This window comes from Mauremys mutica, unplaced genomic scaffold (genome assembly GCF_020497125.1).
Source record: "Mauremys mutica isolate MM-2020 ecotype Southern unplaced genomic scaffold, ASM2049712v1 Super-Scaffold_100098, whole genome shotgun sequence".
Classification (NCBI taxonomy): domain Eukaryota; kingdom Metazoa; phylum Chordata; order Testudines; family Geoemydidae; genus Mauremys; species Mauremys mutica.
In genome coordinates this window covers 546,203-570,002 of record NW_025423265.1, presented here as the reverse complement: position 1 = coordinate 570,002, position 23,800 = coordinate 546,203, and the positions used below count along the sequence as shown (strand labels likewise).

General features: G+C 51.7%; 1 protein-coding gene across 1 annotated transcript in view; it reads left to right on the top strand.

The window, feature by feature from the left end:
* Positions 1-23,800, top strand: part of LOC123358860 (kelch-like protein 40) — a 38,799-nt gene that overhangs the window by 6,153 nt on the left and 8,846 nt on the right. Inside the window, exons 6-7 of the mRNA XM_045001015.1 lie at positions 22,106-22,186; positions 22,588-22,666. Of these exons, the coding sequence (XP_044856950.1) occupies positions 22,126-22,186; positions 22,588-22,666 (140 nt within the window). The 5' untranslated portion in view covers positions 22,106-22,125. The remainder of the gene's footprint in view (positions 1-22,105; positions 22,187-22,587; positions 22,667-23,800) is intronic.

Below are 23,800 nucleotides of genomic sequence, written 5' to 3'. Positions count from 1 at the left end.
CGCCCCAAGCCAAAAAAGGGGGGGGGGGCGTGCGGAGTGCCGCTGCCAGAAGCAAACAAAAAAGGGGGGGTGGGTGGAATTGGGCCCCCTGGAAAAGGGCTGCCCCAAGCGCATGCTTGGGACGCTGGTGCCTAGAGTCAGCCCTGTAGCCATAGATGCCAACCCCATGGGTGCTCCGGGGCTCAAGCGCCCATGGAAAAAAAATAGGGGGTGCTCAGCATGCACCAGCCACAGTGGTTCAGGCCTGGGCTGGCTGCTGATCAGCTGTTTGACCGGCCCTCAGGCTGCCAGCCAGACTGGCTAGCAGGAGGCGCTCGGGGGAGAGGTGGAGCAGGGATGAGAAGAGGCGGAGCGGGGGCGGGGCCTTGGGGCAGAGCAGGAGTGGAGCACTCACTGGGAAAAAAAGTCAGTGCCTGTGCTGATAGCCCACAAAGGGCCATGGGTCAGAGCCCAGTGGAGTAGAAGGGCCCTGGATCCCCTACCAACAACCCCTCTTAATGCCACAGCCCTAAGCCCTGACCACTGGTGGCACTCCCCTCACCAACCAACCCCAAGTGAAGGCCGTCACATTCTCCCAGTAGGATTGCCACTGGTCCCAGGTTTTCAAGGAATAAAAGCATCATGGGCTAGAGGTTCAGCAGAAGCAGCGCCCTTAGCTTGTGTATCACTCAGTGGCACTGGTGATTCCTTAATGGACACCAGTCCCCTGTGACCCATGGGGGCCTTCATGGGCAGTGTCCGCAAAGATTGCAGTGGCCTTTCTTGGCAGTTACCCTCTTAAACAATGTAGCATTTGGTGGCAGCAATCCTCTTATCACAGCAGCTTTGGAAGGGACAGTTTGATTTTCCTTTCAGATTAGGGTCAGTGGAGACAAATGCTGCTTCCAGGGGTTTTGAAGTCTGTAATGACAACTCCAGGTTCAAGCTGGGGGCTGGCACATTCCTCCGTTACCTGCTTCCCTGCCACGTGTGTGCAGCCAGCACTGCACATTTAGTCTTCCATTCTGGTCACTGACATGCCCAGCAGGTGGTGGGAAGTCAAACCTCTGTACTTGGAGTAAAATCTTCAGGTGATGTGAGGCAGTTCCTCAAAAAAAAGCCTTAAAATCACTTTCCGTATTTCCCAATGCAAGTTTCCTAGACAGAACTTACTTGTTTCCTTTTGGATGTCACAGCCACAACTTTAGCTCATGCCCCATACAGAATTCTCCTGTCTTGTTCCTCATTGTAATAAGACAGTGAGAGGTTCTGGCAGCATCGTTACCATATCAGAGCCATTTCTGCTTTCTCTTTTCTTGAGAAAGAGTCTGAAACTGACATTTATGAGACACCAACTCAGTTCTCCAAGGAAATACGGTTTGCACATTTATTTCCTTGACTCCTCTAGATCAGATCAGAAACTGCAGTTCAGTGAGAAATGATTGCTCCTGTTCTTGTTGTTCAAGAGGTTAAAGATTTTTGTAATCTGTATGTTAACTATTTATATTTTAGTCATTTATCTTATGTGCAGGACATCTGGTTAATGATCACAATACATTGCTGTAAGCTGTTGGTCGGGGCTCAACTCTCCGGCTGGCGGGAGGGGAGCCACACCGACTCGCTTCTTTTCCTCTGCTGGTCTTTTAGGAGTCACAGGGAACAATGTTAGATCGCCAGGCCCTCTGGTACAGGGGCTGGCCAACAGCAGTTCAAATAGGCCCAGGCCCTCTGGAGCAGGGGCTGGGCAACAGTAGCACAGATAAGCCCTGGCCCCCTGGAGCAGGGCAGGGCAACAGCAGTTCGAATAAGCCCTGGCCCTCTGGAGCAGGGCAGGGCAACAGCAGTTCAGCTAAGCCCTGGCCCTCTGGAGCAGGGCAGGGCAACAGCAGTTCAGATAAGCCCTGGCCCTCTGGAGCAGGGCAGGGCAACAGCAGTTCAGCTAAGCCCTGGCCCTCTGGAGCAGGGCAGGGCAACAGCAGTTCAGCTAAGCCCTGGCCCTCTGGAGCAGGGCAGGGCAACAGTAGCAATCAGTCCTAATAACCCCAGGCCCTCCGTTAGAGGGGCGTGGGTAACAGTGTCCTGTGTCTATAGACCCAGGCCCTCTGGTGCTGGGGCTTGGGTAACAGCAGTTAGTCCTAATAAACCCAGGCCCTCTGGAGCAGGGGCTTGGGGTAACAGCAGTCAGTCTCAATAGACCCAGGCCCTCGGGAGCAGGGGCTTGGGTAACAGCAGTCAGTCCTAATAAACCCAGGCCCTCTGGAACAGGGGCTTGGGTAACAGCAACCAATCTCAATAGACCCAGGCCCTCAGGAGCAGGGCTTGGGTAACAGCAGTTAGTCCTAATAAACCCAGGCCCTCTGGAGCAGGGGCTTGGGTAACAGCAGTCAGTCTCAATAGACCCAGGCCCTCTGGAGCAGGGGCTTGGGTAACAGCAGTTAGTCCTAATAAACCCAGGCCCTCTGGAGCAGGGGCTTGGGTAACAGCAATCAGTCTCAATAGACCCAGGCCCTCTGGAGCAGGGGCTTGGGTAACAGCAATCAGTCTCAATAGACCCAGGCCCTCTGGAACAGGGGGCTGGGCAACAGCGATCAGTCTCGTAATCTGAAGGTTCACAGGTTCAGACCCTCAGGCAGGGGCTGAACACAAGGCACCCAGTCAGTTAGTGGAAGCCCAGGCCCTCAGTCAGGGCGGGGCAACAGCAGTTCCAGTCTATGAGCCCAAGCCCTAGCTCAGGGCGGGGCAGCAACACACAGAGGGCTCAGACCCTTATACAGGGCTGAGCAGCCGTTCAGTTTATAGGCCCAGGCCCTAGCTCAGGGCGGGGCAGCAACACACAAAGGGCTCAGACCCTTAGGCAGGGCTGAGCAGCGGTTCAGGTAAGCCTAAGCCTAAGCCTGAGCGCTGGGGTGAGGGGGAGACTGCCACCCGTGAGTGGGGTGGCAGGGGGGACAACAGGCCCACCCACTCCACTGTGTCCCAGCCCGGGGCCCTATTTAGCGGCTAGCACGGGCCGCTGGTCAGTGGGGTCCTGACCGCAACACAACCGACATGGGCACCTCGGTGCCTATAGCCTGACAGGGGTCGGCTATCCCCTGGCTACAGTCCATCTCCCCCTCCGTGGGTACCTGCTCCTCGGTCGCCGGGAGATCGGGCCAGTCCATCTGCAATGGGCTCCTCAGGACCAGGGCTTGGGGGCAGGTCCGGCAACTCCTGCGGGAAGTCCGGCCCGGCTGCCTCCGACGGGTCCTCCGGGTAACAGCAGGGCGGAAGCGGCGGCGGCGGCTCCTCCTCGTACCGGGGCGGGAGGAAGTCCTGGCTGCTGCTCCGGGTTCCAATCCCGGGGGAAGTTCCGCAGGTTCCTCTTCGTACCGGGCGCGGGGCAGTGGGGGCCAGTCCCGGATCGCCCCCTCGGGTCCTGGAGGGTTCCCAGTCCGGAGCTCCCGCCGGCACGTCTGCTCGCGGCGGTGGCTGGCCCCTGACTGAGGTCTGGCGTTCTCCTTTTCTACTTCCTGTCCCGCCCCTTGACTTCCGGGGGGCGGGGACAGGAAGTGGTGGCTCAGCCCAGCTGGGCTTCTGGGAGGGAGCGCCCTCTGCTGGGCAGGAGGGGAGCCACACCGACTCGCTACAATTGCCTTTTAAACAACAAACAGTCTGACTCCTGTTATATTTACAGTTCATGTTCCTTTGCATTTTTGCCAGATGTTGCATACATTGGCCCACTATCCCTCTAGCTCAGTGGTTCCCAAACTGTGGTTCATGAAATGTTACAGGGGATTCTTGGGGAAAAAAATTCCCTAATGGCGGACAGAGCTGTCCCTAGGAACTCCTGGCATCATGGGGCTAGCAGCCCGGAGCTTCTGGATTTCCAAGAGCTAAGCAGATCAAAGCAAATGTCTCTATCACACTGAGGAGTTTTAAACTTCAAGACTTTTAAGAAATGGAAAGGGAGGTGGATATTTTTTGCTGTTTTTAAAATTAAATAGGCAGCTAATATTGTTTTTAAAATTATTATGAAGAGCAAGTTTAAGCTTTGTTGTAACGTGCATGTTTGCCTGGACTGCTCAAGACCTGAATGCTTGTGTAAGAAGAACTCTTTGAGTTGGCTTCTTAAATACCTTTGTGCTGTTTCACATCTGATACTCCTTGATGAAACATAGGAGCCTTGTCTTATAAAAGTGATACAAGCTACAAAAGTGAGATCTTGGAAGAGTGTTGCTGTTTTCATAATGTAATAAAAATCTGTAATGATAAATAATAATGAATAAAGTGTGTAATAATCATGTCATAAAAACAAATTATATATTTCCAAGATCACTGCTTTTATAATTTATACTCAGGTGAAGGAGAAAATCCCTGGAAATACTCATTTTTAGGAGGGGGTTCGCGTGACTTGACATTTTAGTGAAAGGGGTTCACAGGTTGTTAAAGTTTGGGAACCACTGCCTTAGCTGTAAAGCACTGGGTGAGGAGTGTCTTTCCCATCAGCTTTTGCTTCATAATCTGAAAGCCAGCATATTCTGCTGTTGATCAGCAAAAGACACTGCCTACCCTCGTTGTCCTAGACAGTGAGAGGTGACCCAAATGGCAGGGCATAGCTCGGAGAAGAGGAAAGGGACACATGCTGCAGCGTGGGTACCAGCAGTGGCAGTGGGAAGGAAGGAAGCCCCCAGTGGTGGGGAATAGAGCACAGTTTTTCAGCCCTGCTAGGACAGTAACAGTGTTGCCTACTCTCATGATTTTATTGAAAATCTTGCAATTTTTGGTGCTTTCCATTAGGTCTCAGCTCTTGGAGTCATGCGATTACATGGGACGCTCAGCGTTATTTTAACAAGTACGTTTCTAGCCCTCGTGGTGACAGTGAAAAAACATGCCAATGTGATTCCTGAAGGGCACAGCTCCAGAAGACAAAGACCCCAACGCTATTTTTAAAAAATATCATGACTTTTTGAGCCAATGTGATGACGGATGTGTGGCTCCTGATATGAATGCTTGGGGGTGGATACTGCAGTAAACCTGGTGCCATCTGGCCAGGCACAGTCTCTGGGGCAGAGAGGGAGGCCTGTTCTGCAGCCCAAGTTGATGGCGGAGTTGAAGACTGCCAAGGAAACCAGGCAGTTAGTAGAGCCTAAGAACCTTTTCAAGGATAAAACCCTATCACTGCGCATGAGGAAGAATTTGAGGCCTGGTTGGATCATGCTCTTCAGGTGGAACAGGAATGGACATGCTGTGAAAGGGAAAAAAAGAAAGAGACTAGTGGAAAGTCTGCAAAGACCTGCTCCTGAATCTATCAGGGTACTCAGGGTCAGTAATCCAGATGCAACTGCTGCTGAATACCTCTCATCTTTGGAGGGCTTTGAAAGCACTGAAAACAGAGAGCATGCTATGTTAATATTCCAGACTGCCCATCAGGAACTTGGAGAGAAACTACCTCAATATCTGGCATGGATGGAATGACTCCTGCAGAGGGCCCACTGTAAAATAGGAATTGCAGGGAGTGATTTGGATTATCTCAGATTGGAGCAAGGGTTAAAGGGTGCTACCCATACTGGATTGATGCTGTTCCAGTTGCGATTAAAGGACAGAAAGAGGAATCTCCCATTTTTTGCCACACAGATGAGAGAGGTCAGGGAATGGGAGACAGGATTCTGAAGATAACCCTTCCTGAGAGACTGAAATGAGAGGTATACTTTGGAAGCCACTCTGTATAACTCCCCTCCAGAAAGTAGCCTTATGATGAAACAGATCGCTGAGTTGCAAGAGAAAGTAGCTGTCCTGACAGTGAAACAGCACTTTGTAGTGGTCTCTCCAACAAATGACCTGAGGGAAAGTATCTCGACTCCCAGAGCAAATGTGAGATGGACAGCTATACCAGAGAGGCAAGGGTCAAGAAAATGATAGGGCCCGGTGGAACCCTCACCTCTTGGAGTCCATGCATTCCTGTTGTTGGAGTGGAGAAGATGGTCATTATGTATGAGGATGTCCGAATCCTGTAAACCCTGGGAGAGCTGAGGAATGATTTAAGGCAGCAGGACACTTTGGAGAGACCAGGTAAGGGAACATCATGGGTCCCGTAACCACCTTCGCTTCTCACCAACTCAAAGACATGAAGACTGAGTCTTTGTCTTCAGCTATGCCAGGCTTGCCTGTAGAACTGTGTGGACCAAAGTCTGAGGTTGGGGTTATTATTAAGGGAATAGAGTGTACAGCTGTTCTAGATGGTGGCTCTCAGGTCACTGTCATCTTCAAACCCTTTTACTGGCAACATCTGGCCCATCTGCCCCTGAAGCCCCTAATCAGGTTGACTGTCTGGAGGTTAGATGACCAGTAGCCATACCTTGGATATGTGCTAGTGAAATTAAAATTCCCAAAGGATATGGTTGGAATTGAGAAAGAGAGAGACACTCTTGCTTTGTTTCAGAGTAGCAGCCGTGTTAGTCTGTATCCGAAAAAAAACACAGGAGTACTTGTGGCACCTTAAAGACTAACAAATTTATTTTAGCATGAGTTTTCGTGAGCTACAGCTCACTTCTTCGGATGCATAGAATGGAACACACAGACAGGAGATATTTATACATATAGAGAACATGAAAAGGTGGAAGTATGCATAACAACAGGAAAAGTCTAATCAATTGAGATGAGCTCATCTCAACTGATTAGACTTTTCCTGTTGTTATGCATACAATTGATTAGACTTTTCCTGTTTTTATGCATACTTCCACCTTTTCATGTTCTCTGTATGTATAAATGTCTGTGTGTTCCATTCTATGCATCCGAAGAAGTGAGCTGTAGCTCACGAAAGCTCATGCTAAAATAAATTTGTTAGTCTTTAAGGTGCCACAAGTACTACTCTTGCTTTGATCTGTCCACCCACTGGATATCCAGACCAAATGCCTTGTATAATAGGAACACATGCAGCCATGGCTCAGCTATGCAAAGAGTTTTCTGGACCTAAGTAAGCACAAAGCCTGGAGATCCACGCACTGTGTTTAGAAGCATATCAAGCTAAAGGGGGAGACCCAGACCAGTGTAGATTTCAAGGCCCAGTGGGAATGGTCAAACTAAAGATATAGGCCTCCAGTTACTATTCCTGCTAGGACAACCCATCTAGTGGATGGAATTGCTCAAGTGGATCAGATAGCCACCAATCAGTTAATCCTGAGTGAAGCTTCAGATACAGATGTGCTGCTGGGCGGATTGATGGTGAAGAGAGGCATAGCCAAAACCTCATCTTGTATAAAAGTGTCAGTAAAGCTACCAGTGGCTAAGGAAACTGAGCACCCAATCACTATCCCTCAGGGAACTGCGGTAGTACACATATACTTGGCTGCAACAGTGGCCCATACTGCTCAAAGATTATACTTATATTTGACCCAGAGAAGTTGAACTTTGGAAAATCCCCAATTCCTTGAGCATGGAAAGAGAGACTAAAATGGAAACAAAGGCCCCAAGTGTTCTCCACTTGTGGAATGTGGGTTGTGTCAAGGGAGTTGAACATCACATTCAGTTGAATGATAGGCCTTTCCCTGAACAATTGATGACACTAGTACCTGCAGAGGTGGCAGACATTTGGAAGACCGCAGAAATCATCAGGAACTCTAGAAGTCCTTATGCCTCCCCAATTGCTGTGGCCAGAAAAAATAATGGGATGTACACATTTGCATAGATGATCCTACTCTGAATATCTGTGGAATCCCTGACCAGTATATTACCCCCAAGAGTGAATGATGTCTTAGACTGCCTGACAGGAAGCTGTTGGTTTTCCATTTTGGATCTGAGAAGTGGACACTATCAGGTATCCATGGGACCAGCTAATAGGGAAAAGACAGGCTTCATCTGTCCATTACAATTCTACAAATTTCTGAGAATACTCCAGGGACTATCTAAGGTCCTGGCCACATTCCAGAGATGAATGGAGCAGACGGATGGTGACGTGAACCTTCTGGAAGTCCTGGTGTATCTGGATGACTTGATAATGTTCAGTCATGCTTTGGAAGAGCATGAAGAATGCTTGTTGAAAGTGCTGGACTGCCTGCAGGAACAAGGATTGAAACTATCTTTAGACAAATGTCAGTTCTGTCAGGAAAAAGTAAAGTACATAGGCATATAATCTCTTGAGATGGAGCTGCTGCAGATCTGGATAAGCTGGAAGCCTTGAGGGCATGGCCAAGACCCAAAACCTTGAAAGAATTGAAGAGTTCTTCTTTGAGTGCTTGCTCATATTGATTCCAATTAGGTGTTTGCGCGCAGCGTGCACATTTGTCGGAAGATTTTTACCCTAGCAACACTCGGTGGGTCGGCTGGGCGCCCCCTGGAGTGGCACCGCTATGGCACTGGATATATACCCCTGCCGACCCATTCACCCCTCAGTTCCTTCTTACCGCCTGTGTCGGTCGTTGGAACAGTGGAGCGCGGTTTAGCTGACCTCCACTTCCCTAGCTACTCGTAGTTCTCGTTCCTTGTTGTGTATATAGTTAAAAACTTTTTTATATAGTTCAACTTAGTTTATCACTTTGTAATATATTTAGTATAATATAGTTAAGAGGGGTTTGGGGAATAGCCCCTTCCCCGCACCCGGTGCCGGGGCCCATGCCCGGTTCACCGGGTTTCAAACCGTGCTCGGCCTGCCGCAGGCCGATGCCGACAGGAGATCCGCACGACTCCTGTCTGAAGTGCCTCGGAGAATCGCACCTGACAGCTAAGTGCCACATTTGCAAGGCTTTTAAGCCAAGAACAAAAAAGGAGCGGGACATTAGGCTAAAGCAGCTCCTCATGGAGGCGGCTCTCACCCCTCCGCCTTCGGCACCAAGCGCTGGTCACTCTTCAAGCAGGAGCACCTCCTCGCACCGGTACGGCCAAGGCTCCTCAGCACCACCCGTCGCCGACACCGAGGCCGGCTTGACGCCACTCCCTCTCCCCGAGGTCGAGAAAGACTAAGACTCCTGCTGCTTCTGTGCCACCTGCACCGCAGCTAGAGAGCTCGTCCAAGTCGGACCTCCCGGCGCCAACACCCACCGCGGCACCGACGAAGTCGGCACCATCGATTCCGGTCCCACAAGGGCCGTCGAGTCCGGTGACTGTCAGCTCCCCGGCTAGACCCGTGGTAGAGCTTACTATCCCGTCTACGCCGGAGACGTTCTCAATGGCGAGGGATCTGATTTCGATGACAGAGTCGACGCTGCCTCCGCCCCCGGCACCGCCGGTGCGGGCGATAAGCAAGCCGACCTTGATTCGGCCACCCTCTGTTGACACAGCAGACCGGCACCGTTCAAGATCACGGTCCCGCAGACGTTCCAGGTCCCGACGGCGCTCCCGTCGCTGCTCGCAGTCCCGGCACCGTTCTCCTCTCCGGTACCGGTCGCACTCGCGGCTCTGGTCGGCATCCCGGCCGCCGGCCCGCTATTCTCGGCACCGCTCCAGCTCCCGGCATCGCTCCAGGCACCGTGACTCCCGTAGCTGCTCCCGACGCCGAGCTTCGAGATCGCGGTCGACCTCCCGGCACCGTTCCGGTTGCAGGTCCCGATCTCGTTCCCGGTACTGGTATGCCTCCCGGTACCGGTATCCGGTGCCGAGTAGAGCTGGGCCAGCTAGAGACATGGACTCTGCTCAGGGCCTCTCCGCTCCTCCATGGCCATTCAGGCATGCTTCAGAGTCATCCCACGCGGACAGCTATTATGCGCAGGACCGCGAGTCTGATGTGCCCACCTGGGTCTTCCAAGAGGCACAGGCCCAGGACCTAGGCCCACACCAGTGGTCCTTCTGGACGCATTGGGCGTACCACCAGGCCCAAGGGGCACCAGTAGTCCCGTCCCGCTCAGCACCGTCAGAGCACTGGGTGCCAGAGTCGACAATCAGCCGTCCGCCTCCCGCTGGTACGGAGGAAGCTCCAGTCCACCCACCGGACTCTCCAGTTCCACTGGAGCAGGAGGTTGCTCAGGAGCAAGAGGCCACACAGGACCCTCTCGTGACAGGTGTCTCCTCTTCCTCTTCTCCCGACGAGGCGGTGGCAGGGACATCCTCCTCAGGCCCTCCTCCAATCGACCTGAGGGCCCACCAGGACCTCCTCAGGAGGGTAGCACTCAACATGAACCTCCAGGTGGAGGAGGTCGCAGAGGTGGAGGACCCGGTGGTGAGCATTCTGTCAGCGGATGCTCCCACCAGAGTGGCCCTACCATTCATTCGTACCATCCAAGCCAATGCCGACACTGTATGGCAATCGCCGGCCTCAATCCCACCTACGGCCAGGGGAGTCGAGCGTAAATATATGGTGCCCTCTAGGGGGTACGAGTATTTATATGTCCATCCTCCTCCCTGCTCACTGGTCGTTCAATCAGTTAATGAGAGGGAATGCCATGGCCAGCAGGCGGCAGCCCCAAAATTGAAGGAGGCTAGGCGAATGGACCTGCTCGGCCGTAAGGTGTACTCGGCGGGTGCCTTACAGCTCCAGGTGGTGAATCAACAAGCCCTCCTCAGCCGCTATAATTACAACACATGGGCGGAGGTGGGGAGATTTATGGAACTACTCCCTCAGGATTCCCGCCAGGAGTTCGCGGCCTTCTTGGAGGAAGGAAAAAAGGTGGCCAGAACTTCCCTCCAAGCCTCGCTCGATGCAGCCGACTCAGCAGCCAGGACTCTGGCCTCAAGTGTTGCCATGAGGCGTATCTCATGGCTTCACGTTTCCAACCTCCCACCCGAGTTGCAGTACACCATCCAGGACTTGCCGTTCGATGGTAAAGGCCTCTTCTCAGAAAAGACTGACCCTAGGCTGCAAAGCCTGAAAGACAATAGGGTCATAATGCGTTTGCTAGGCATGCACACGCCAGTGACCCAACACAGACCCTTCCGCCCCCAACCTCCTCGTCTGTACTTTGTGCCTGGAAACAGACAGGACTTTGACAGGCGGCACGGCTGAGGTGGCCATAGACGCCAATCAGGACCCCAAAGGGGCCAAAATCAAGGTCCCTCAAAACCACCAGCAGGACCAAAATCTAACTTTTGAAGGTGCGCCTGAGGATGGCATACCAATTACAGGCCAGGACCCTTCTCCTCCCTTCTCCAACCGTCTCTCCTACTTCCTCCCGGCGTGGTCCCAGTTAACCTCGGATCTCTGGGTCCTATGCAAGGTGGAATATGGATACCACCTCCAATTTGTTTCAGCCCCACCCTCCCACCCCATCCCTCTTCAGGGACCCTCTCACGAGAAATTCCTCTTGCAAGAGGTGCGGTCGCTCCTCGCCATGGGAGCTATAGAGGAGGTGCCAAAGAACGAAAAGGGCAAGGGGTTTTACTCCCGTAATTTCCTGATCCCCAAGTCGAAGGGTGGTCTCAAACCCATCCTCGACCTGCGAGGACTCAACCAGTTTATGGTAAAGTTGAAGTTCCGTATGGTATCCCTGGGGACCATTATCCCATCCATGGATCCTGGAGATTGGTGTGCCACCCTTGATATGAAGGACGCATATTTTCATATCGCCATTTTCCCTCTGCACAGGAGGTACCTCCGCTTTGTAGCCGACCATCAGCACTTCCAGTTCACGGTCCTGCCCTTCGGCCTTTCCACAGCCCCAAGGGTATTCACGAAGTGCATGGCCGTGATCACCGCATATCTCCGCCGACGTCGGATACACGTGTTTCCATATCTGGATGATTGGCTCATCCGGGGGACCTCCGAGACACAAGTCACTCAGCATGTGGGCATCGTCAGGGACCTATTCTCTCGTCTAGGCCTGGTGATCAATATAGAGAAGGCCTCTCTGATTCCCACACAGAGGTTAGACTTCATAGGAGCGACCCTAGACTCCAATCTCGCCAGGGCCTGCTTACCACAGCCGCGGTTTCAAGCAATGGCAACAATCATCCACGGTCTGCAAAATTTCCCGACAACCTCGGTTTGCACTTGTCTCGGTCTCTTGGGTCACATGGCTGCATGCACGTTCGTAACCAAGCACGCCAGGCTCCGCCTCCGTCCGTTACAAACTTGGCTCAATTCGGTATACCGCCCGAGCAGGGACTCAATAGACACAATAGTCACCATTCCCCCGAACACTCTAGGCTCTCTAAAATGGTGGCTGACTCCCTCCCTGGTGTATGCAGGGCTACCATTCCATCCGCCTCAGCCCTCAGTGTCCCTGACGACGGACGCGTCTTCTCTCGGCTGGGGCGCGCACCTCGGAAGCCTTCGTACGCAAGGCCTCTGGTCACCTCAGGAGCTGACCCTGCACATAAATGTCCGAGAACTGAGAGCAGTCCGCCTAGCGTGCCAGGCGTTCCTGCAACATTTACAAGGCCGCGGTGTCTCAGTGTTTACAGACAACACAACAGCCATGTACTATATAAACAAACAGGGAGGGACTCGATCTTCTCCCCTTTGTCAGGAGACCATCAGACTCTGGGACTTTTGCATAGCCCACTCGATAGACCTGGTAGCGTCCTTTCTCCTGGGGGTTCGGAACACTCTGGCGGATCGACTGAGCAGGTCATTCCTCTGCCACGAGTGGTCGATACGCCTGGATGTTATTCATTCGGTTTTCCAGAGGTGGGGATTTCCCCACATAGACCTGTTTGCTTCCTGCGAGAACAGGAAATGCCAGATGTTCTGCTCCTTCCAAGGCCTCTCACCAGGGTCGATCTCGGATGCATTCCTGATGCCGTGGACGAACCGGCTGCTTTATGCCTTCCCGCCGTTCCCGCTGGTTCACAAGGTCCTGCTAAAACTCTGCAGGGACAGAGCGCATCTAATCTTGATCGCTCCAGCGTGGCCCAGGCAGCACTGGTACACCACGCTACTCGATCTGTCACTAGCCAACCCGATTACCCTGCCACTCCACCCAGACCTCATAACGCAGGACCACGGCAGACTTTGCCACCCAGACCTGCAGGCCCTTCACCTCAAGGCGTGGCTGCTGCATGGCTAAACCAGTCAGAGTTGCGTTGCTCTGCCTCAGTACAGCAAGTACTCCTGGGTAGCAGGAAGCCTTCCACCCGGTCAACGTATCTGGCCAAATGGAAGCGTTTCTCCTGCTGGTGCGGGACACACAGTGTTACCCCCGCTGAGGCCTCGATCCCAACCATCTTGGATTACCTCTGGTCTCTCAAACAGGAGGGCCTGGCGGTATCTTCCTTGCGGGTGCACTTGGTGGCCATCTCTACCTTCCATCCAGGGTGGAGTGGCCGCTCCGTGTTCTCACACCCTATGGTCTCTAGATTTCTTAAGGGCCTGGAGCACCTATACCCACAGGTACGACGCCCCGCCCCAACATGGGACCTCAACCTGGTTCTAACCAGACTTATGTCTCCCCCATTTGAGCCGTTGGCAACATGCTCCTTGCTATACCTGTCCTGGAAGACAGCTTTTCTCGTAGCCATTACATCGGCCAGACGAGTTTCCGAGCTTCGTGCTCTAACGGTGTTCCACAAGGACAAGATGCAGTTACGACCACACCCGGCATTCCTCCCTAAAGTGGTATCGGCATTCCATGTCAACCAGGATATCTTCCTTCCGGTCTTCTTCCCGAAGCCACACTCATCACAACGGGAGCGACAATTGCACTCCCTGGACGTCCGTAGAGTGCTCGCATTTTATATCGAGCAGACAAAATCATTTCTTAAAATGCCCCAGCTCTTTGTTGCAGTGGCAGACCGAATGAAGGGTCTACCTGTCTCATCCCAGAGGATCTCATCATGGGTAACAGCATGTATCTGTACTTGTTATGACTTGGCTCATGTACCCTTGAGCCACCTCACCGCACACTCTACCAGGGCTCAGGCTTCATCTGCCGCCTTCCTGGCTCGTGTACCTATCCAGGAGATATGTCGTGCAGCTACCTGGTCTTCGGTCCACACCTTTGCTTCACATTATGCTCTGGTCCAACAGTCCAGAGATGATGCAGCCTTTGGCTCAGCAGTTTTGCACTCTGCAACATCTCACTCCGACCCCACCGCCTAGGTAAGGCTTGGGAATCACCTAATTGGAATCAATATGAGCAAGCACTCGAAGAAGAAAAGACGGTTACTCACCTTTGTAACTGTTGTTCTTCGAGATGTGTTGCTCATATCCATTCCAAACCCGCCCTCCTTCCCCACTGTCGGAGTAGCCAGCAAGAAGGAACTGAGGGGCGGATGGGTCGGCAGGGGTATATATCCGGTGCCATAGTGGCGCCACTCCAGGGGGCGCCCAGCCGACCCACCAAGTGTTGCTAGGGTAAAAATCTTCCGACGAACGTGCACGCGGCGTGCGCACACCTAATTGGAATGGATATGAGCAACACATCTCGAAGAACAACAGTTACAAAGGTGAGTAACCATCTTTTTCTTGGGATTCTGCAATTATTATAGGCAATTTGTAGAGGGAATTAGTGACCTTTGTTGACCCTTAAATTAACTCACCATTGGGGTATTTCCTCATAGGAAAAGGCCAGGCTCTGCATCCAGATGCCAACTACTACCAAGTCAGTGAATCCTTTGGAGATTGGTGAACTCTGAATTGTGAGAATGCTTTTCAGATGTTAATAGATAAAGTAGCACGCACCAGGTGCGTTAGTATTGGCAATATTAAAAGAAGATATGTACTACACAATGATGCTAATATGGAAGGACTTGGAGGAGTCCTCTACCAAGAACATCCAGATGGATGGAGACCAGTTGCCTATGCTAGTAAGAGTCTAGTATAGAATCATAGAATCTCAGGGTTGGAAGGGACCTCAGGAGGTCATCTAGTCCAACCCCCTGCTCAAAGCAGGACCAAACCCAACTAAATCATCCCAGCCAAGCCTGACCTTAAAAACCTCTAAGGAAGGAGATTCCACTACCTCCCTAGGTAACCCATTCCAGTTCTTCACCACCCTACTAGTGAAAAAGTTTTTCCTAATATCCAGCCTAAACCTCCCCCTCTGCAACTTGAGACCATTACTCCTTGTTCTGTCATCTTCTACCACTGAGAACAGTATCATTGAAAGAACTAGCCAGTTCACAAACTAGAGTTCTTAGCATTAAGGTGGGCTCTGACCAAGAAATTCCATGATTATCTCTATGCAGCCAAATTCACAGGCTGTACTGATAACAAGCTCCTGGCTCGGTTCCCTCTGCCTGAAGGGTGCATGGGTGACCCCAATAGCTCTGTTTCCCCTGCCTGAGGGATGTGTGGGTGACCCCCCTGGCTCCGTTACCCTTGCCTGAGGGGAACATGGGTGACTCCAATAGCTCCATTCCCACTGACTGAAGGGCGTGCAGGCAACCCCCTCGGCTCGGTTTCCCCTGTCTGAGGGGTGTGCAAGGGACCCCCCTGCCTCAGTTCCCCCCCTCAGGGGCACGCAGGCAACCCCCTCTGCTCGGTTCCCCCTGCCTGAGGGGCACATGGGCAACCCCCTGGCTTGGTTGCCCCTGCCTCAAGGGCATGTGGGTGACCCTCCCTGGCTCCGTTCCCCCTGCCTGTGGGGTGCACGGGAAGCCCCCGGGCTTGGTTGCTGTGACGAAGTGGGGGGTTTTCTTGGGGTTTCTGTGTTTTCCAGTGGTTTGCATGCACAGGGGGTGGGACTCAATGTCCCTGGATGTTACTGGTTTAACGAGGTGAGGGGAGAGGGAGTTTGTTGTTACAGAGGACGGGAGAGGGACTCGGGACCCCAGCTCAGGAGACACAACCGGTTCTGGCCAGTGGGAGGACAAAGGGCTGCAGAGAGAGGACCCCGTGACCTGGCCAGCTGGTTCCAGCCAGAGGAGAGCTGGGAGGAGAGGAGACCCAGGCCTGCCTGTTTACGACCCTGTTTACTGGAGAGAAGACAATGGACAGAGGGGGCTTGAGGCCGGGGATATCAGAGGCCCAGCTGGGAAGCAGGGGGGCTCTGGGCTGGAGAGGGGAAGCAGGCAGAGCCCACCTGGATGCAGGGAGACTGGGATGTGCTGTTATTGTGGGAGGCCAGGCCTGAGGCCCTGAGGGTTTCCTGTGCTGTGTTCAACTCTCAATAAACCCTCCTGTTTTATGCTGGCTGAGAGTCACTCCGGTCTAGAGAACAGGGGGCAACATCCCCTTCGGGGGTGAAGAGGCCCAGGGGGTCCAGAGCACGTGGACTCCCTGAGGGGCCCACGGCAGAGACAGACGTGCTAAGGCTCAGAGAGGTGCGGCTCCAGGAGGTGGAGGGGCCTGACCCCGAGAGAGAGTGGACCCCCGAGAAGGGCCGCACGGGGCCATGAGTGGGCACGATCTGTGAGTCCGGGACAGTTGCCCCTGCCTGAGGGGCACATGGGAAATCCCCCGGCTCGGTTGCCCCTGCCTCAAGGGTGCGCGGGTGACTGTCCCTGGCTCAGTTCCCCCGGCCTGAGGGGAGCGCAGGCAACCCCCTGGCTCAGTTCCCCCTGCCTGAGGGGCTCACAGGCGACCCTCTGGATGACCCCCCTGGCTCGGTTCCCCCTGCCTGGAGGAAGCGCAGGTGACCCCACTGGCTCAGTTCCCCCTGCCTGGGGGAAGCGCAGGCGACCCTCTGGGTGACCTGCCGGCTCGGTTCCCCCGGCCTGAGGGGAGCGCCGGTGAAAGTCCTGCCCCTGTCTCTGTTCCCCCGCCTGAGGTGCATGTGGGTGACCCTTGCCCAGTTCCCAGCTCTGTTCCCCCTGCCTGAGGGGGGGGAGGGCGACCCCCTCCCCCGCTCTGGCTCTTTCCCCCCTGCCTGAGGGAGTGCAAGTGATCCCGCCCCTGGCTCTGGAGTGTGCGCGTCCCTCCCCCAGCCCTGTTCCCGGTGCCTGAGGGGCATGTGGGTGACCCCCCCCAACCCCGGCTCTGTTCCCCCTGCCTCAGAGGCGCACGGGCGACCCTTGCCCCCGCTCCCGGCTCAGTTCCCCTTGCATGTGGGGTGCGTGTGGGTGAACCCCTTCGTCCCTGGCACTGTTCCTCCTGCTGAGAGGCACGCAGGTGACCCTCCCCTGCCCCCGGCTCTGTTCCCCCTGCTTTACTTAGAATTATTTAATGAAGAAGCTGCTTCTTTGTAAAGCCAAAGAGGTGAGCGAGAGAGGCCCTAGAATGCTAAGGATTCTTGTGACAAATCCTTTCATAACCACGGGCTAGAGAATCTCAGGGACTAATTTCTCCTCTCTTTGAGCTAGTTACTGAATGGCAGAGCTTTTTGAGCCATGAGCAGCCTTGATTTGGCCTTCCATGTCAGAGAGTCTCCTAGCTCCACACAGGCGCACAGTCGAAGTGTCGCCTTTTCTCTTTCTTTGTTGTGTTTCAGAGAACAGTACTGCCATCCCAAACCGTCATCACTTATGAGTCTCACCCCACAAAAATCATGACATTAGCTTAATAATTAATCCAGGGCTGCATCCCAGCCCCCCAGCCCCATCCTGCCCCCAGCCCATGGCTCTCCAGGCTTCAGCCCACATTGCCTGACCACAGAGCGACCAGGCCCATGTTACTCTGAGCCCCAAGTATTTCTTGGCCCCGAACACAGGCCTCCAGCCCCCCTGTGGGGAGGGCAGGCCGCTCCCAGCCATGCATAGCATGAGCACAGGCCCCGACTGGCCCCGTCTGCTCTGGGTGCTGCTGCTCTACCCAGCTGTGGGCATGCACATATCGCAGCCTGCAGCTGTGGCAAGAGGCAAAGGTCGTAGCTGCAGATGCGTCAAGCTAGCAGACCTTCCCATGCGAGGTGCTTTCCAGGTACGCACCCGGCGCCCCCTCAGCTCTTTAATGTTCCGAACTGCAGCAGGTCTGTGCGGGGGCTCTGCCACGGGAGGGGGGGGGGGAAGGAAAGGCTGGCTTCTCCCCCAAGGCCAGTGGGACCCCCATCCTCCCATCCCAGGCACAGACAGACACCTCCTGTGCAGCACTTGGGGGCTGAGGCTGGGAGCTGGGATTCCTGGTCTTATCAGAATACAGACCCTTTGGCCCCTACAGTCCCAAACCTTGTTCCTTAAGTCACTGTAGTAGAGAGAGAGCCTGGAGCACTGGGCCTGGTGCAAGATCTGAGGCCTGAACGAGAGGCTGTAAACCAAAGTCAGGCCATGTATTAAAGCAGCTGCTCACAAGTTCACCGTCCAGTATGTGAACTTGGCAAAGTTGTTGCTAGTGTACTAGGCACTAGATATTTACATAAATATATTCCAGCAAGGACAGATACATCCCTCTCTAGTACAAGATAAGCTGGTTTGACAAAATAATGAATAGGGATTGTCACTGACTCACAGGACCCGTGCTCCCTTGGCTCTGTACAGACCCTGGGAGTAACCAGTGACAGCCCTCCTCGAGGGTTGCACTCAGTCTCTGGGGTTAGGCCCTCTGGCTCTATTGCCTTCTGGGACTGCATCTCAGCCTTCAGCATGCCTCTCTCTCTGTTAGCCCCTCCAGGAGTCCACCCACTCTGGACCTCTGGGGTCTCCACACCCAGAGGGAGCAATGCAACCCCGATCTCTAGACTGCAGTGACTCTCAGCCAGCGTAAAAACAGAAGGGTTTATTGTGTATCCACAATGTATGTTACCATTCCTGATGTTTGATTTGTGTCCATTTATTCTTTTACGTTGAGACTGTTCGGTTTGGCCAATGTACATGGCAGAGGGGCATTGCTGGCACATGATGGCATATATCACATTTGTAGATGTGCAGGTGAATGAGCCCCTGTTGGTGTAGCTGATATGGTTGGGTCCTCTGATGGTGTTGCTAGAGTAGGGTGAAGCTCTGTTTAAATCTCTTCCAGCTTTCCATATTTCCAGAGAGTTGCAGCTCTAGTGGAGCTACCAGCTGCTCCATTTTTCCTCTCCGGTTATTTTTTTAAATAACTATTATTCTTGGTACCATCTGGTGTTCAGTGATCAGTCAGTGCCTAAGGTGCTTGGAAGAGATCCCCTTTATTCAGTGACACAGTTCCAACTGCCTCTGCTTCACATAACATGGGCTTCTGCAGAACATCTACAGAATTCCTGTCTGGGAAGTGGAGCCACTTAAAGGTACATTCCCAGTACCACACACAGTGCTGGAGGCAGTGAGGTGGACTGTACCTATGCTAGAGAACTTCAATATTCAGAGCTGGTGCTGATTCCACACAGTATCTAGGGGCTTTCTCCTCACGCAAATAACTTTCCTGATCTCTGCGCAGATGTTCATCCTGGCAAACAGCTGTCAGGTGTCTGGTACCTGATGTCCTGCAAAGTCTGAGAGGAGCTACTGGTCATACCTCACCCAGGACGTATACACTCTTCACCCTTCTCAGTCTCGAACTTCTCCCAGGGACTCCTTCCATCCCCATGGAATTTCCCCCCTTTGTTCTCATCCAGCCTGCCTCCCAGGAAGCCACCTTCACAATGACTGACTCCCCAGTACATCTCAGTGGGTGTTGCTTCCCTTCTGATCAGGAACACCCTCTCTGTCCCATGAACTGCAGTACTTATTTCTCCACTTCCTGGCCCACTATAGCAGCTTCTTCAGTCTCCTCCCCTCTGATGGGCCCACCTCCAGTGTATCTGCATTCTCTTCAACCTTCCCCTAGTGCGGACACACTCCCAGTCTAATATATGCAAAACAGACATAGACTCCTCCCAACCTGACCAATCTGTGCATAGTATGCAAATGAGGCTGAAGATGGTGATCTCATAATGCTAAACATTTTATAAATCAGTTTACATTTTCATAACATTTTTTAAAGATTAATGGACAAGTGACTGATGCAGGAGGAGGGGGAGCAGCTCCCCATGGCCCTGAGTAGTGTCCAAGCTGGGTATGAACTAGCATGATTCATAGATTTGTAGATTTTACAGCCAGAAGGGACTGTTAGATCATCTAGGGGTAGGCAACCTATGGCACGCATGCCAAAGGCAGCACGCGAGCTGATTTTCAGTGGCACTCACTCACACACCAGTCCGGGGGGCTCTGCATTTTAATTTAATTTTAAATGAAGCTTCTTAAACATTTTAAAAACCTTATTTACTTTACGTACAACAATAGTTTAGTTATATATTATAGACTTATAGAACGAGACCTTCTAAAAATGTTAATGTATTACCGGCATGTGAAACCTTAAATTAGAGTGAATAAATGAAGACTCGGCACACCACTTCTGAAAGGTTGCCGACCCCTGATCTAGTCTGACCTCCTGTATAGTACAGGCTGCAGAAGTTCACCCAGTTACCCCTGTGTTGAGCCCAATAACTTGTGCTTGAGTAAAGCATATCTTCACTAGGAGGGTGGTGAAGCACTGGAATGTGTTACCTAGGGATGGGGTGGAATCTCCTTCCTTAGAGGTTTTTAAGGTCAGGCTTGATAAAGCCCTGCCTGGGATGATTTAGTTGGGGATTGGTCCTACTTTGAGCAGGGGGTTGGACTAGATGACCTCCTGAGGTCCCTTCCAACCCTGATATTCTATGATTCCAAGGCAGTCTATTCCTGCCTAGGAAGATATGCTTTACTCAAGCAGAAATCCTACTGTTGTCCTATATTGTCCTACTGTTCCTAACTGTAAGAACAGCAGGACAGTGGAACAGATGCCTAAGGAGGTTGTGGAAGTGCCTTCATTGGAGGTTTTCAAAAGGAGGCTGGATAGCCACCTATCTTGGATGTTTTAGACACAACAAAGCCTACATCTTGTCAGGGGGTTAGACTAGATGACCCTTGTGGTCCCTTCTAACTCTATGGTTCGATGATTCTAGAAAAGACACCCAATCTTGATGTGAAGATATCAAGAGAGGGAAAATCCATCAGTTCCCTTGGTAGCTTGCTCCAACCTCACTGTTAGAATTTTGTGACATGAGTATATAGTGTGGCATGGAATATGGGGAGCAGGATGGTGTATGTGGCGCAGGCACATGTTGTTGGCTTGTGTAGGATGGGCTACCAAGAAGATAGACAAGTCAGGTAGGTGTGTCTGAGGGAAATGGAAGGTTTTGTGTTTGTGTGATGGGGCTATTGCTCTCGGCTGCAATTTCACCCCCAAAGATGGTCCCAGTTTCAACAGAGTGATGTCCTGCAGGCCTTGGTTAACTTTTTTTTGTGATCCAAAATGAGGGACATCATAATAATTCATGCAGGAAACAAAATGCTCTGGGGTTCCTTCCCTTAATGTAAACAATTCTGTCTCTAACCCTAGTCTCACGATTCCTTCTTTCTGATGTAAAGAATTTACCACAATACAAGTCAAGTATCAGAGGGGTAGCCATGTTAGTCTGGATCTGTAAAAGCAGCGAAGAGTCCTGTGGCACCTTATAGACTAACAGACGTTTTGCAGCATGAGCTTTCGTGGGTGAATACCCACTTCGTCGGATGCAACCAACGAAGTGGGTATTCACCCATGAAAGCTCATGCTCCAAAACGTCTGTTAGTCTATAAGGTGCCACAGGACTCTTCGCTGCTTTTACACAATACAAGTGAGAAGACACACCATTTGTGTGGAACATGGGGAACTTGCAAACTTTGTCAGTGAAATGGGTGACATTCCTCAAAATCGTAGGCTGTTATGAGGTATGAATATAAAGGGGATGCATCTAATCAAATGGCTTTGAAGAGGGGATCTGTTTGAAGTGGTGGCTGTGGTGGAGTGGGGAAACCTGGAATCATGGTAGAAACAAGCGTATTTGTTCAGTGTCCTACCAGTCTCTTTCCCATGCTCCTCAAGGAGGGTGTTCTCTTCAGGAGTGATGTTAAAGCCACAAACATAGGAAATTAAGGGCAGATAAAGAAGTTCACACAACTCTGGAATGAGCACATCCCTCCCTCTCCAACCAGCCTAAGAGAAACATTAACAGACTCCGTAGGGAACTGTATCCAACTTGTCTCAGCTAGAGTGAGGGTCCATGCAGTGCATGGGGAGGGCTGGTGACTCAGAGAATAAATATATGCATCTGGGAAAAGGAAAGGGGGCAGGATTTCTGCAATGCCCCAGGAAGTTCAGAGTCCACCTTCTCCTCCATTCCTAACCTGCCTTTACTGAGCCCAGATACAGCAGTAATCTCTGAGTGGGGAATGAGGGGGGAGGGGAGTTGGCCATTGCTGCTCCATAACCAAACTACAACATGTGTGGGGACCAGAAAATGAAATTTCTGCCATCCCTCTACCATGATTTTATATACCAGAGTTTTAGTATTTAGTCATGTGTGTGTGTGCACACACTCTGTTGAGAAGCTAGTTCTCTTTTCAGTCAGGATTTCCTTCTCTACAGCATTCTTCATTCTGCCTATCATGAGTTCCAGTCAAAAAGGGGAGAAACAGGAGCTGCCAAAGTCACTGGAGCTAAGCAAAGGTAGGTTTGCTGATCCTCATGTGTATGTGTAATCTTCTGGGCCAGCCTGTGGGAGCCTCCAGAGAAGGTGAATGCCTAGGGCTGTCTCTGCCGTCCAGAAAATGGCAGAGATGGAAACAACTTTAGTTTTTGAAGTAAACTTAGTACTGGTTAAAGGCGAAAGGGGAGTTAACTCTCCATCACCCTTTTGGTGCTTGCCTTCATTGCAGAGACATAAGCCACCAAACAGTCATCAAGTGATCACATCCTTTACTCTCCTTCTGCAGCCATCCCATCATCCATACAGATTTCCAGAGATTAGATAGATATTCTCTTTAGAATGAGCTCTCACTTCTTTCCTTCAAGAAGTTTTCTTGTGGTGTATAACAGCAGCCTTGGCATTGTCTTCCCAACTCATACAGGTCTAAAGCAGCTGTACCAGCACCAGTTGCTCTGTGATGCCACGTTAGTGTGTGAAGGAAGGAAATTCTCCTGCCATAGGTGGGTTTCTGTTTATCTATCTGCTGTCCTCAGCTTATGCTGGAGAGCAGAGCTCTATAGTCTGTGTTATCAAGGGAGCAACAAAGGCTGCTGAGATGAGAGGATAAAGCAAACTGACATAGGAAAATCCTACATAGCAATGAAATACCAAATGAAAATTGTATCACCCTCTCTTGGCCTTAAGACCCTACATCACTTCATACATCTCTTTCAATTACTGGCTTTTCTCCCAAACAAGTAAACTTCCACCCAGTTTTACAACCATCTTTTCCCAAGTTATAAGCAGGAGATCTGATATTGCATAATTTTGCATGGAAAATACTTTGCAAAGGAAGATATTAGTTAGAGATGACTTTAAGAGATGGGGTTAGAACAGGGGTAGGCAACCTAAGGCATGGGTGCCGAAGGCGGCACACGAGCTGATTTTCAGTGGCACTCACACTGCCTGGGTCCTGGCCACTGGTCTGAGGGGCTCTGCATTTTAATTTAATTTTAAATGAAGTTCTTAAACATTTTAAAAACTTTATTTACTTTACATACAACAATAGTTTAGTTATATATTATAGACTTATAGAAAGAGACCTTCTAAAAACGTTAAAATGTATGACTGGCACACAAAACCTTAAATTAGAGTGAATAAATGAAGACTTGGCACACCACTTCTGAAAAGTTGCTGACCCCTGGGTTAGCATATCAGCACTGATCACAGCAATGATACAGGCTGCTCCATCTTCCCCATCACAGCTGTTGGGATCCTCCCATTGCCAACACGGAGATGCTTGGAGGAAGTGTGACCGGCCTCTTATGAATGAGCCTTGCTCATACCATGGTGATAGGCACCTGGACAATATGGGCAGCTTGAATAGACAGATCTAAGGCTGCCCCTCACAGGGAGGAGACCAGCACCCTGGGGAAGAACATAAGTAACTTCAAGGTCTTCAACCAGGAGAATCTCCTATGCAGGGATATTGCCCTTTGCTAGATACACTAGCTTTATTGCCCCTTTACGCTTCCAAGTCTTGTCACTGCTGTGAGACCCTTCTCCTCTGCAGTCTAGAACAGCTTCCTTCTATGTCTCTACAGAATGTAATAGGACTGTAGCCAACAGGATTAAAGCTATGGGACGCGTCCTAA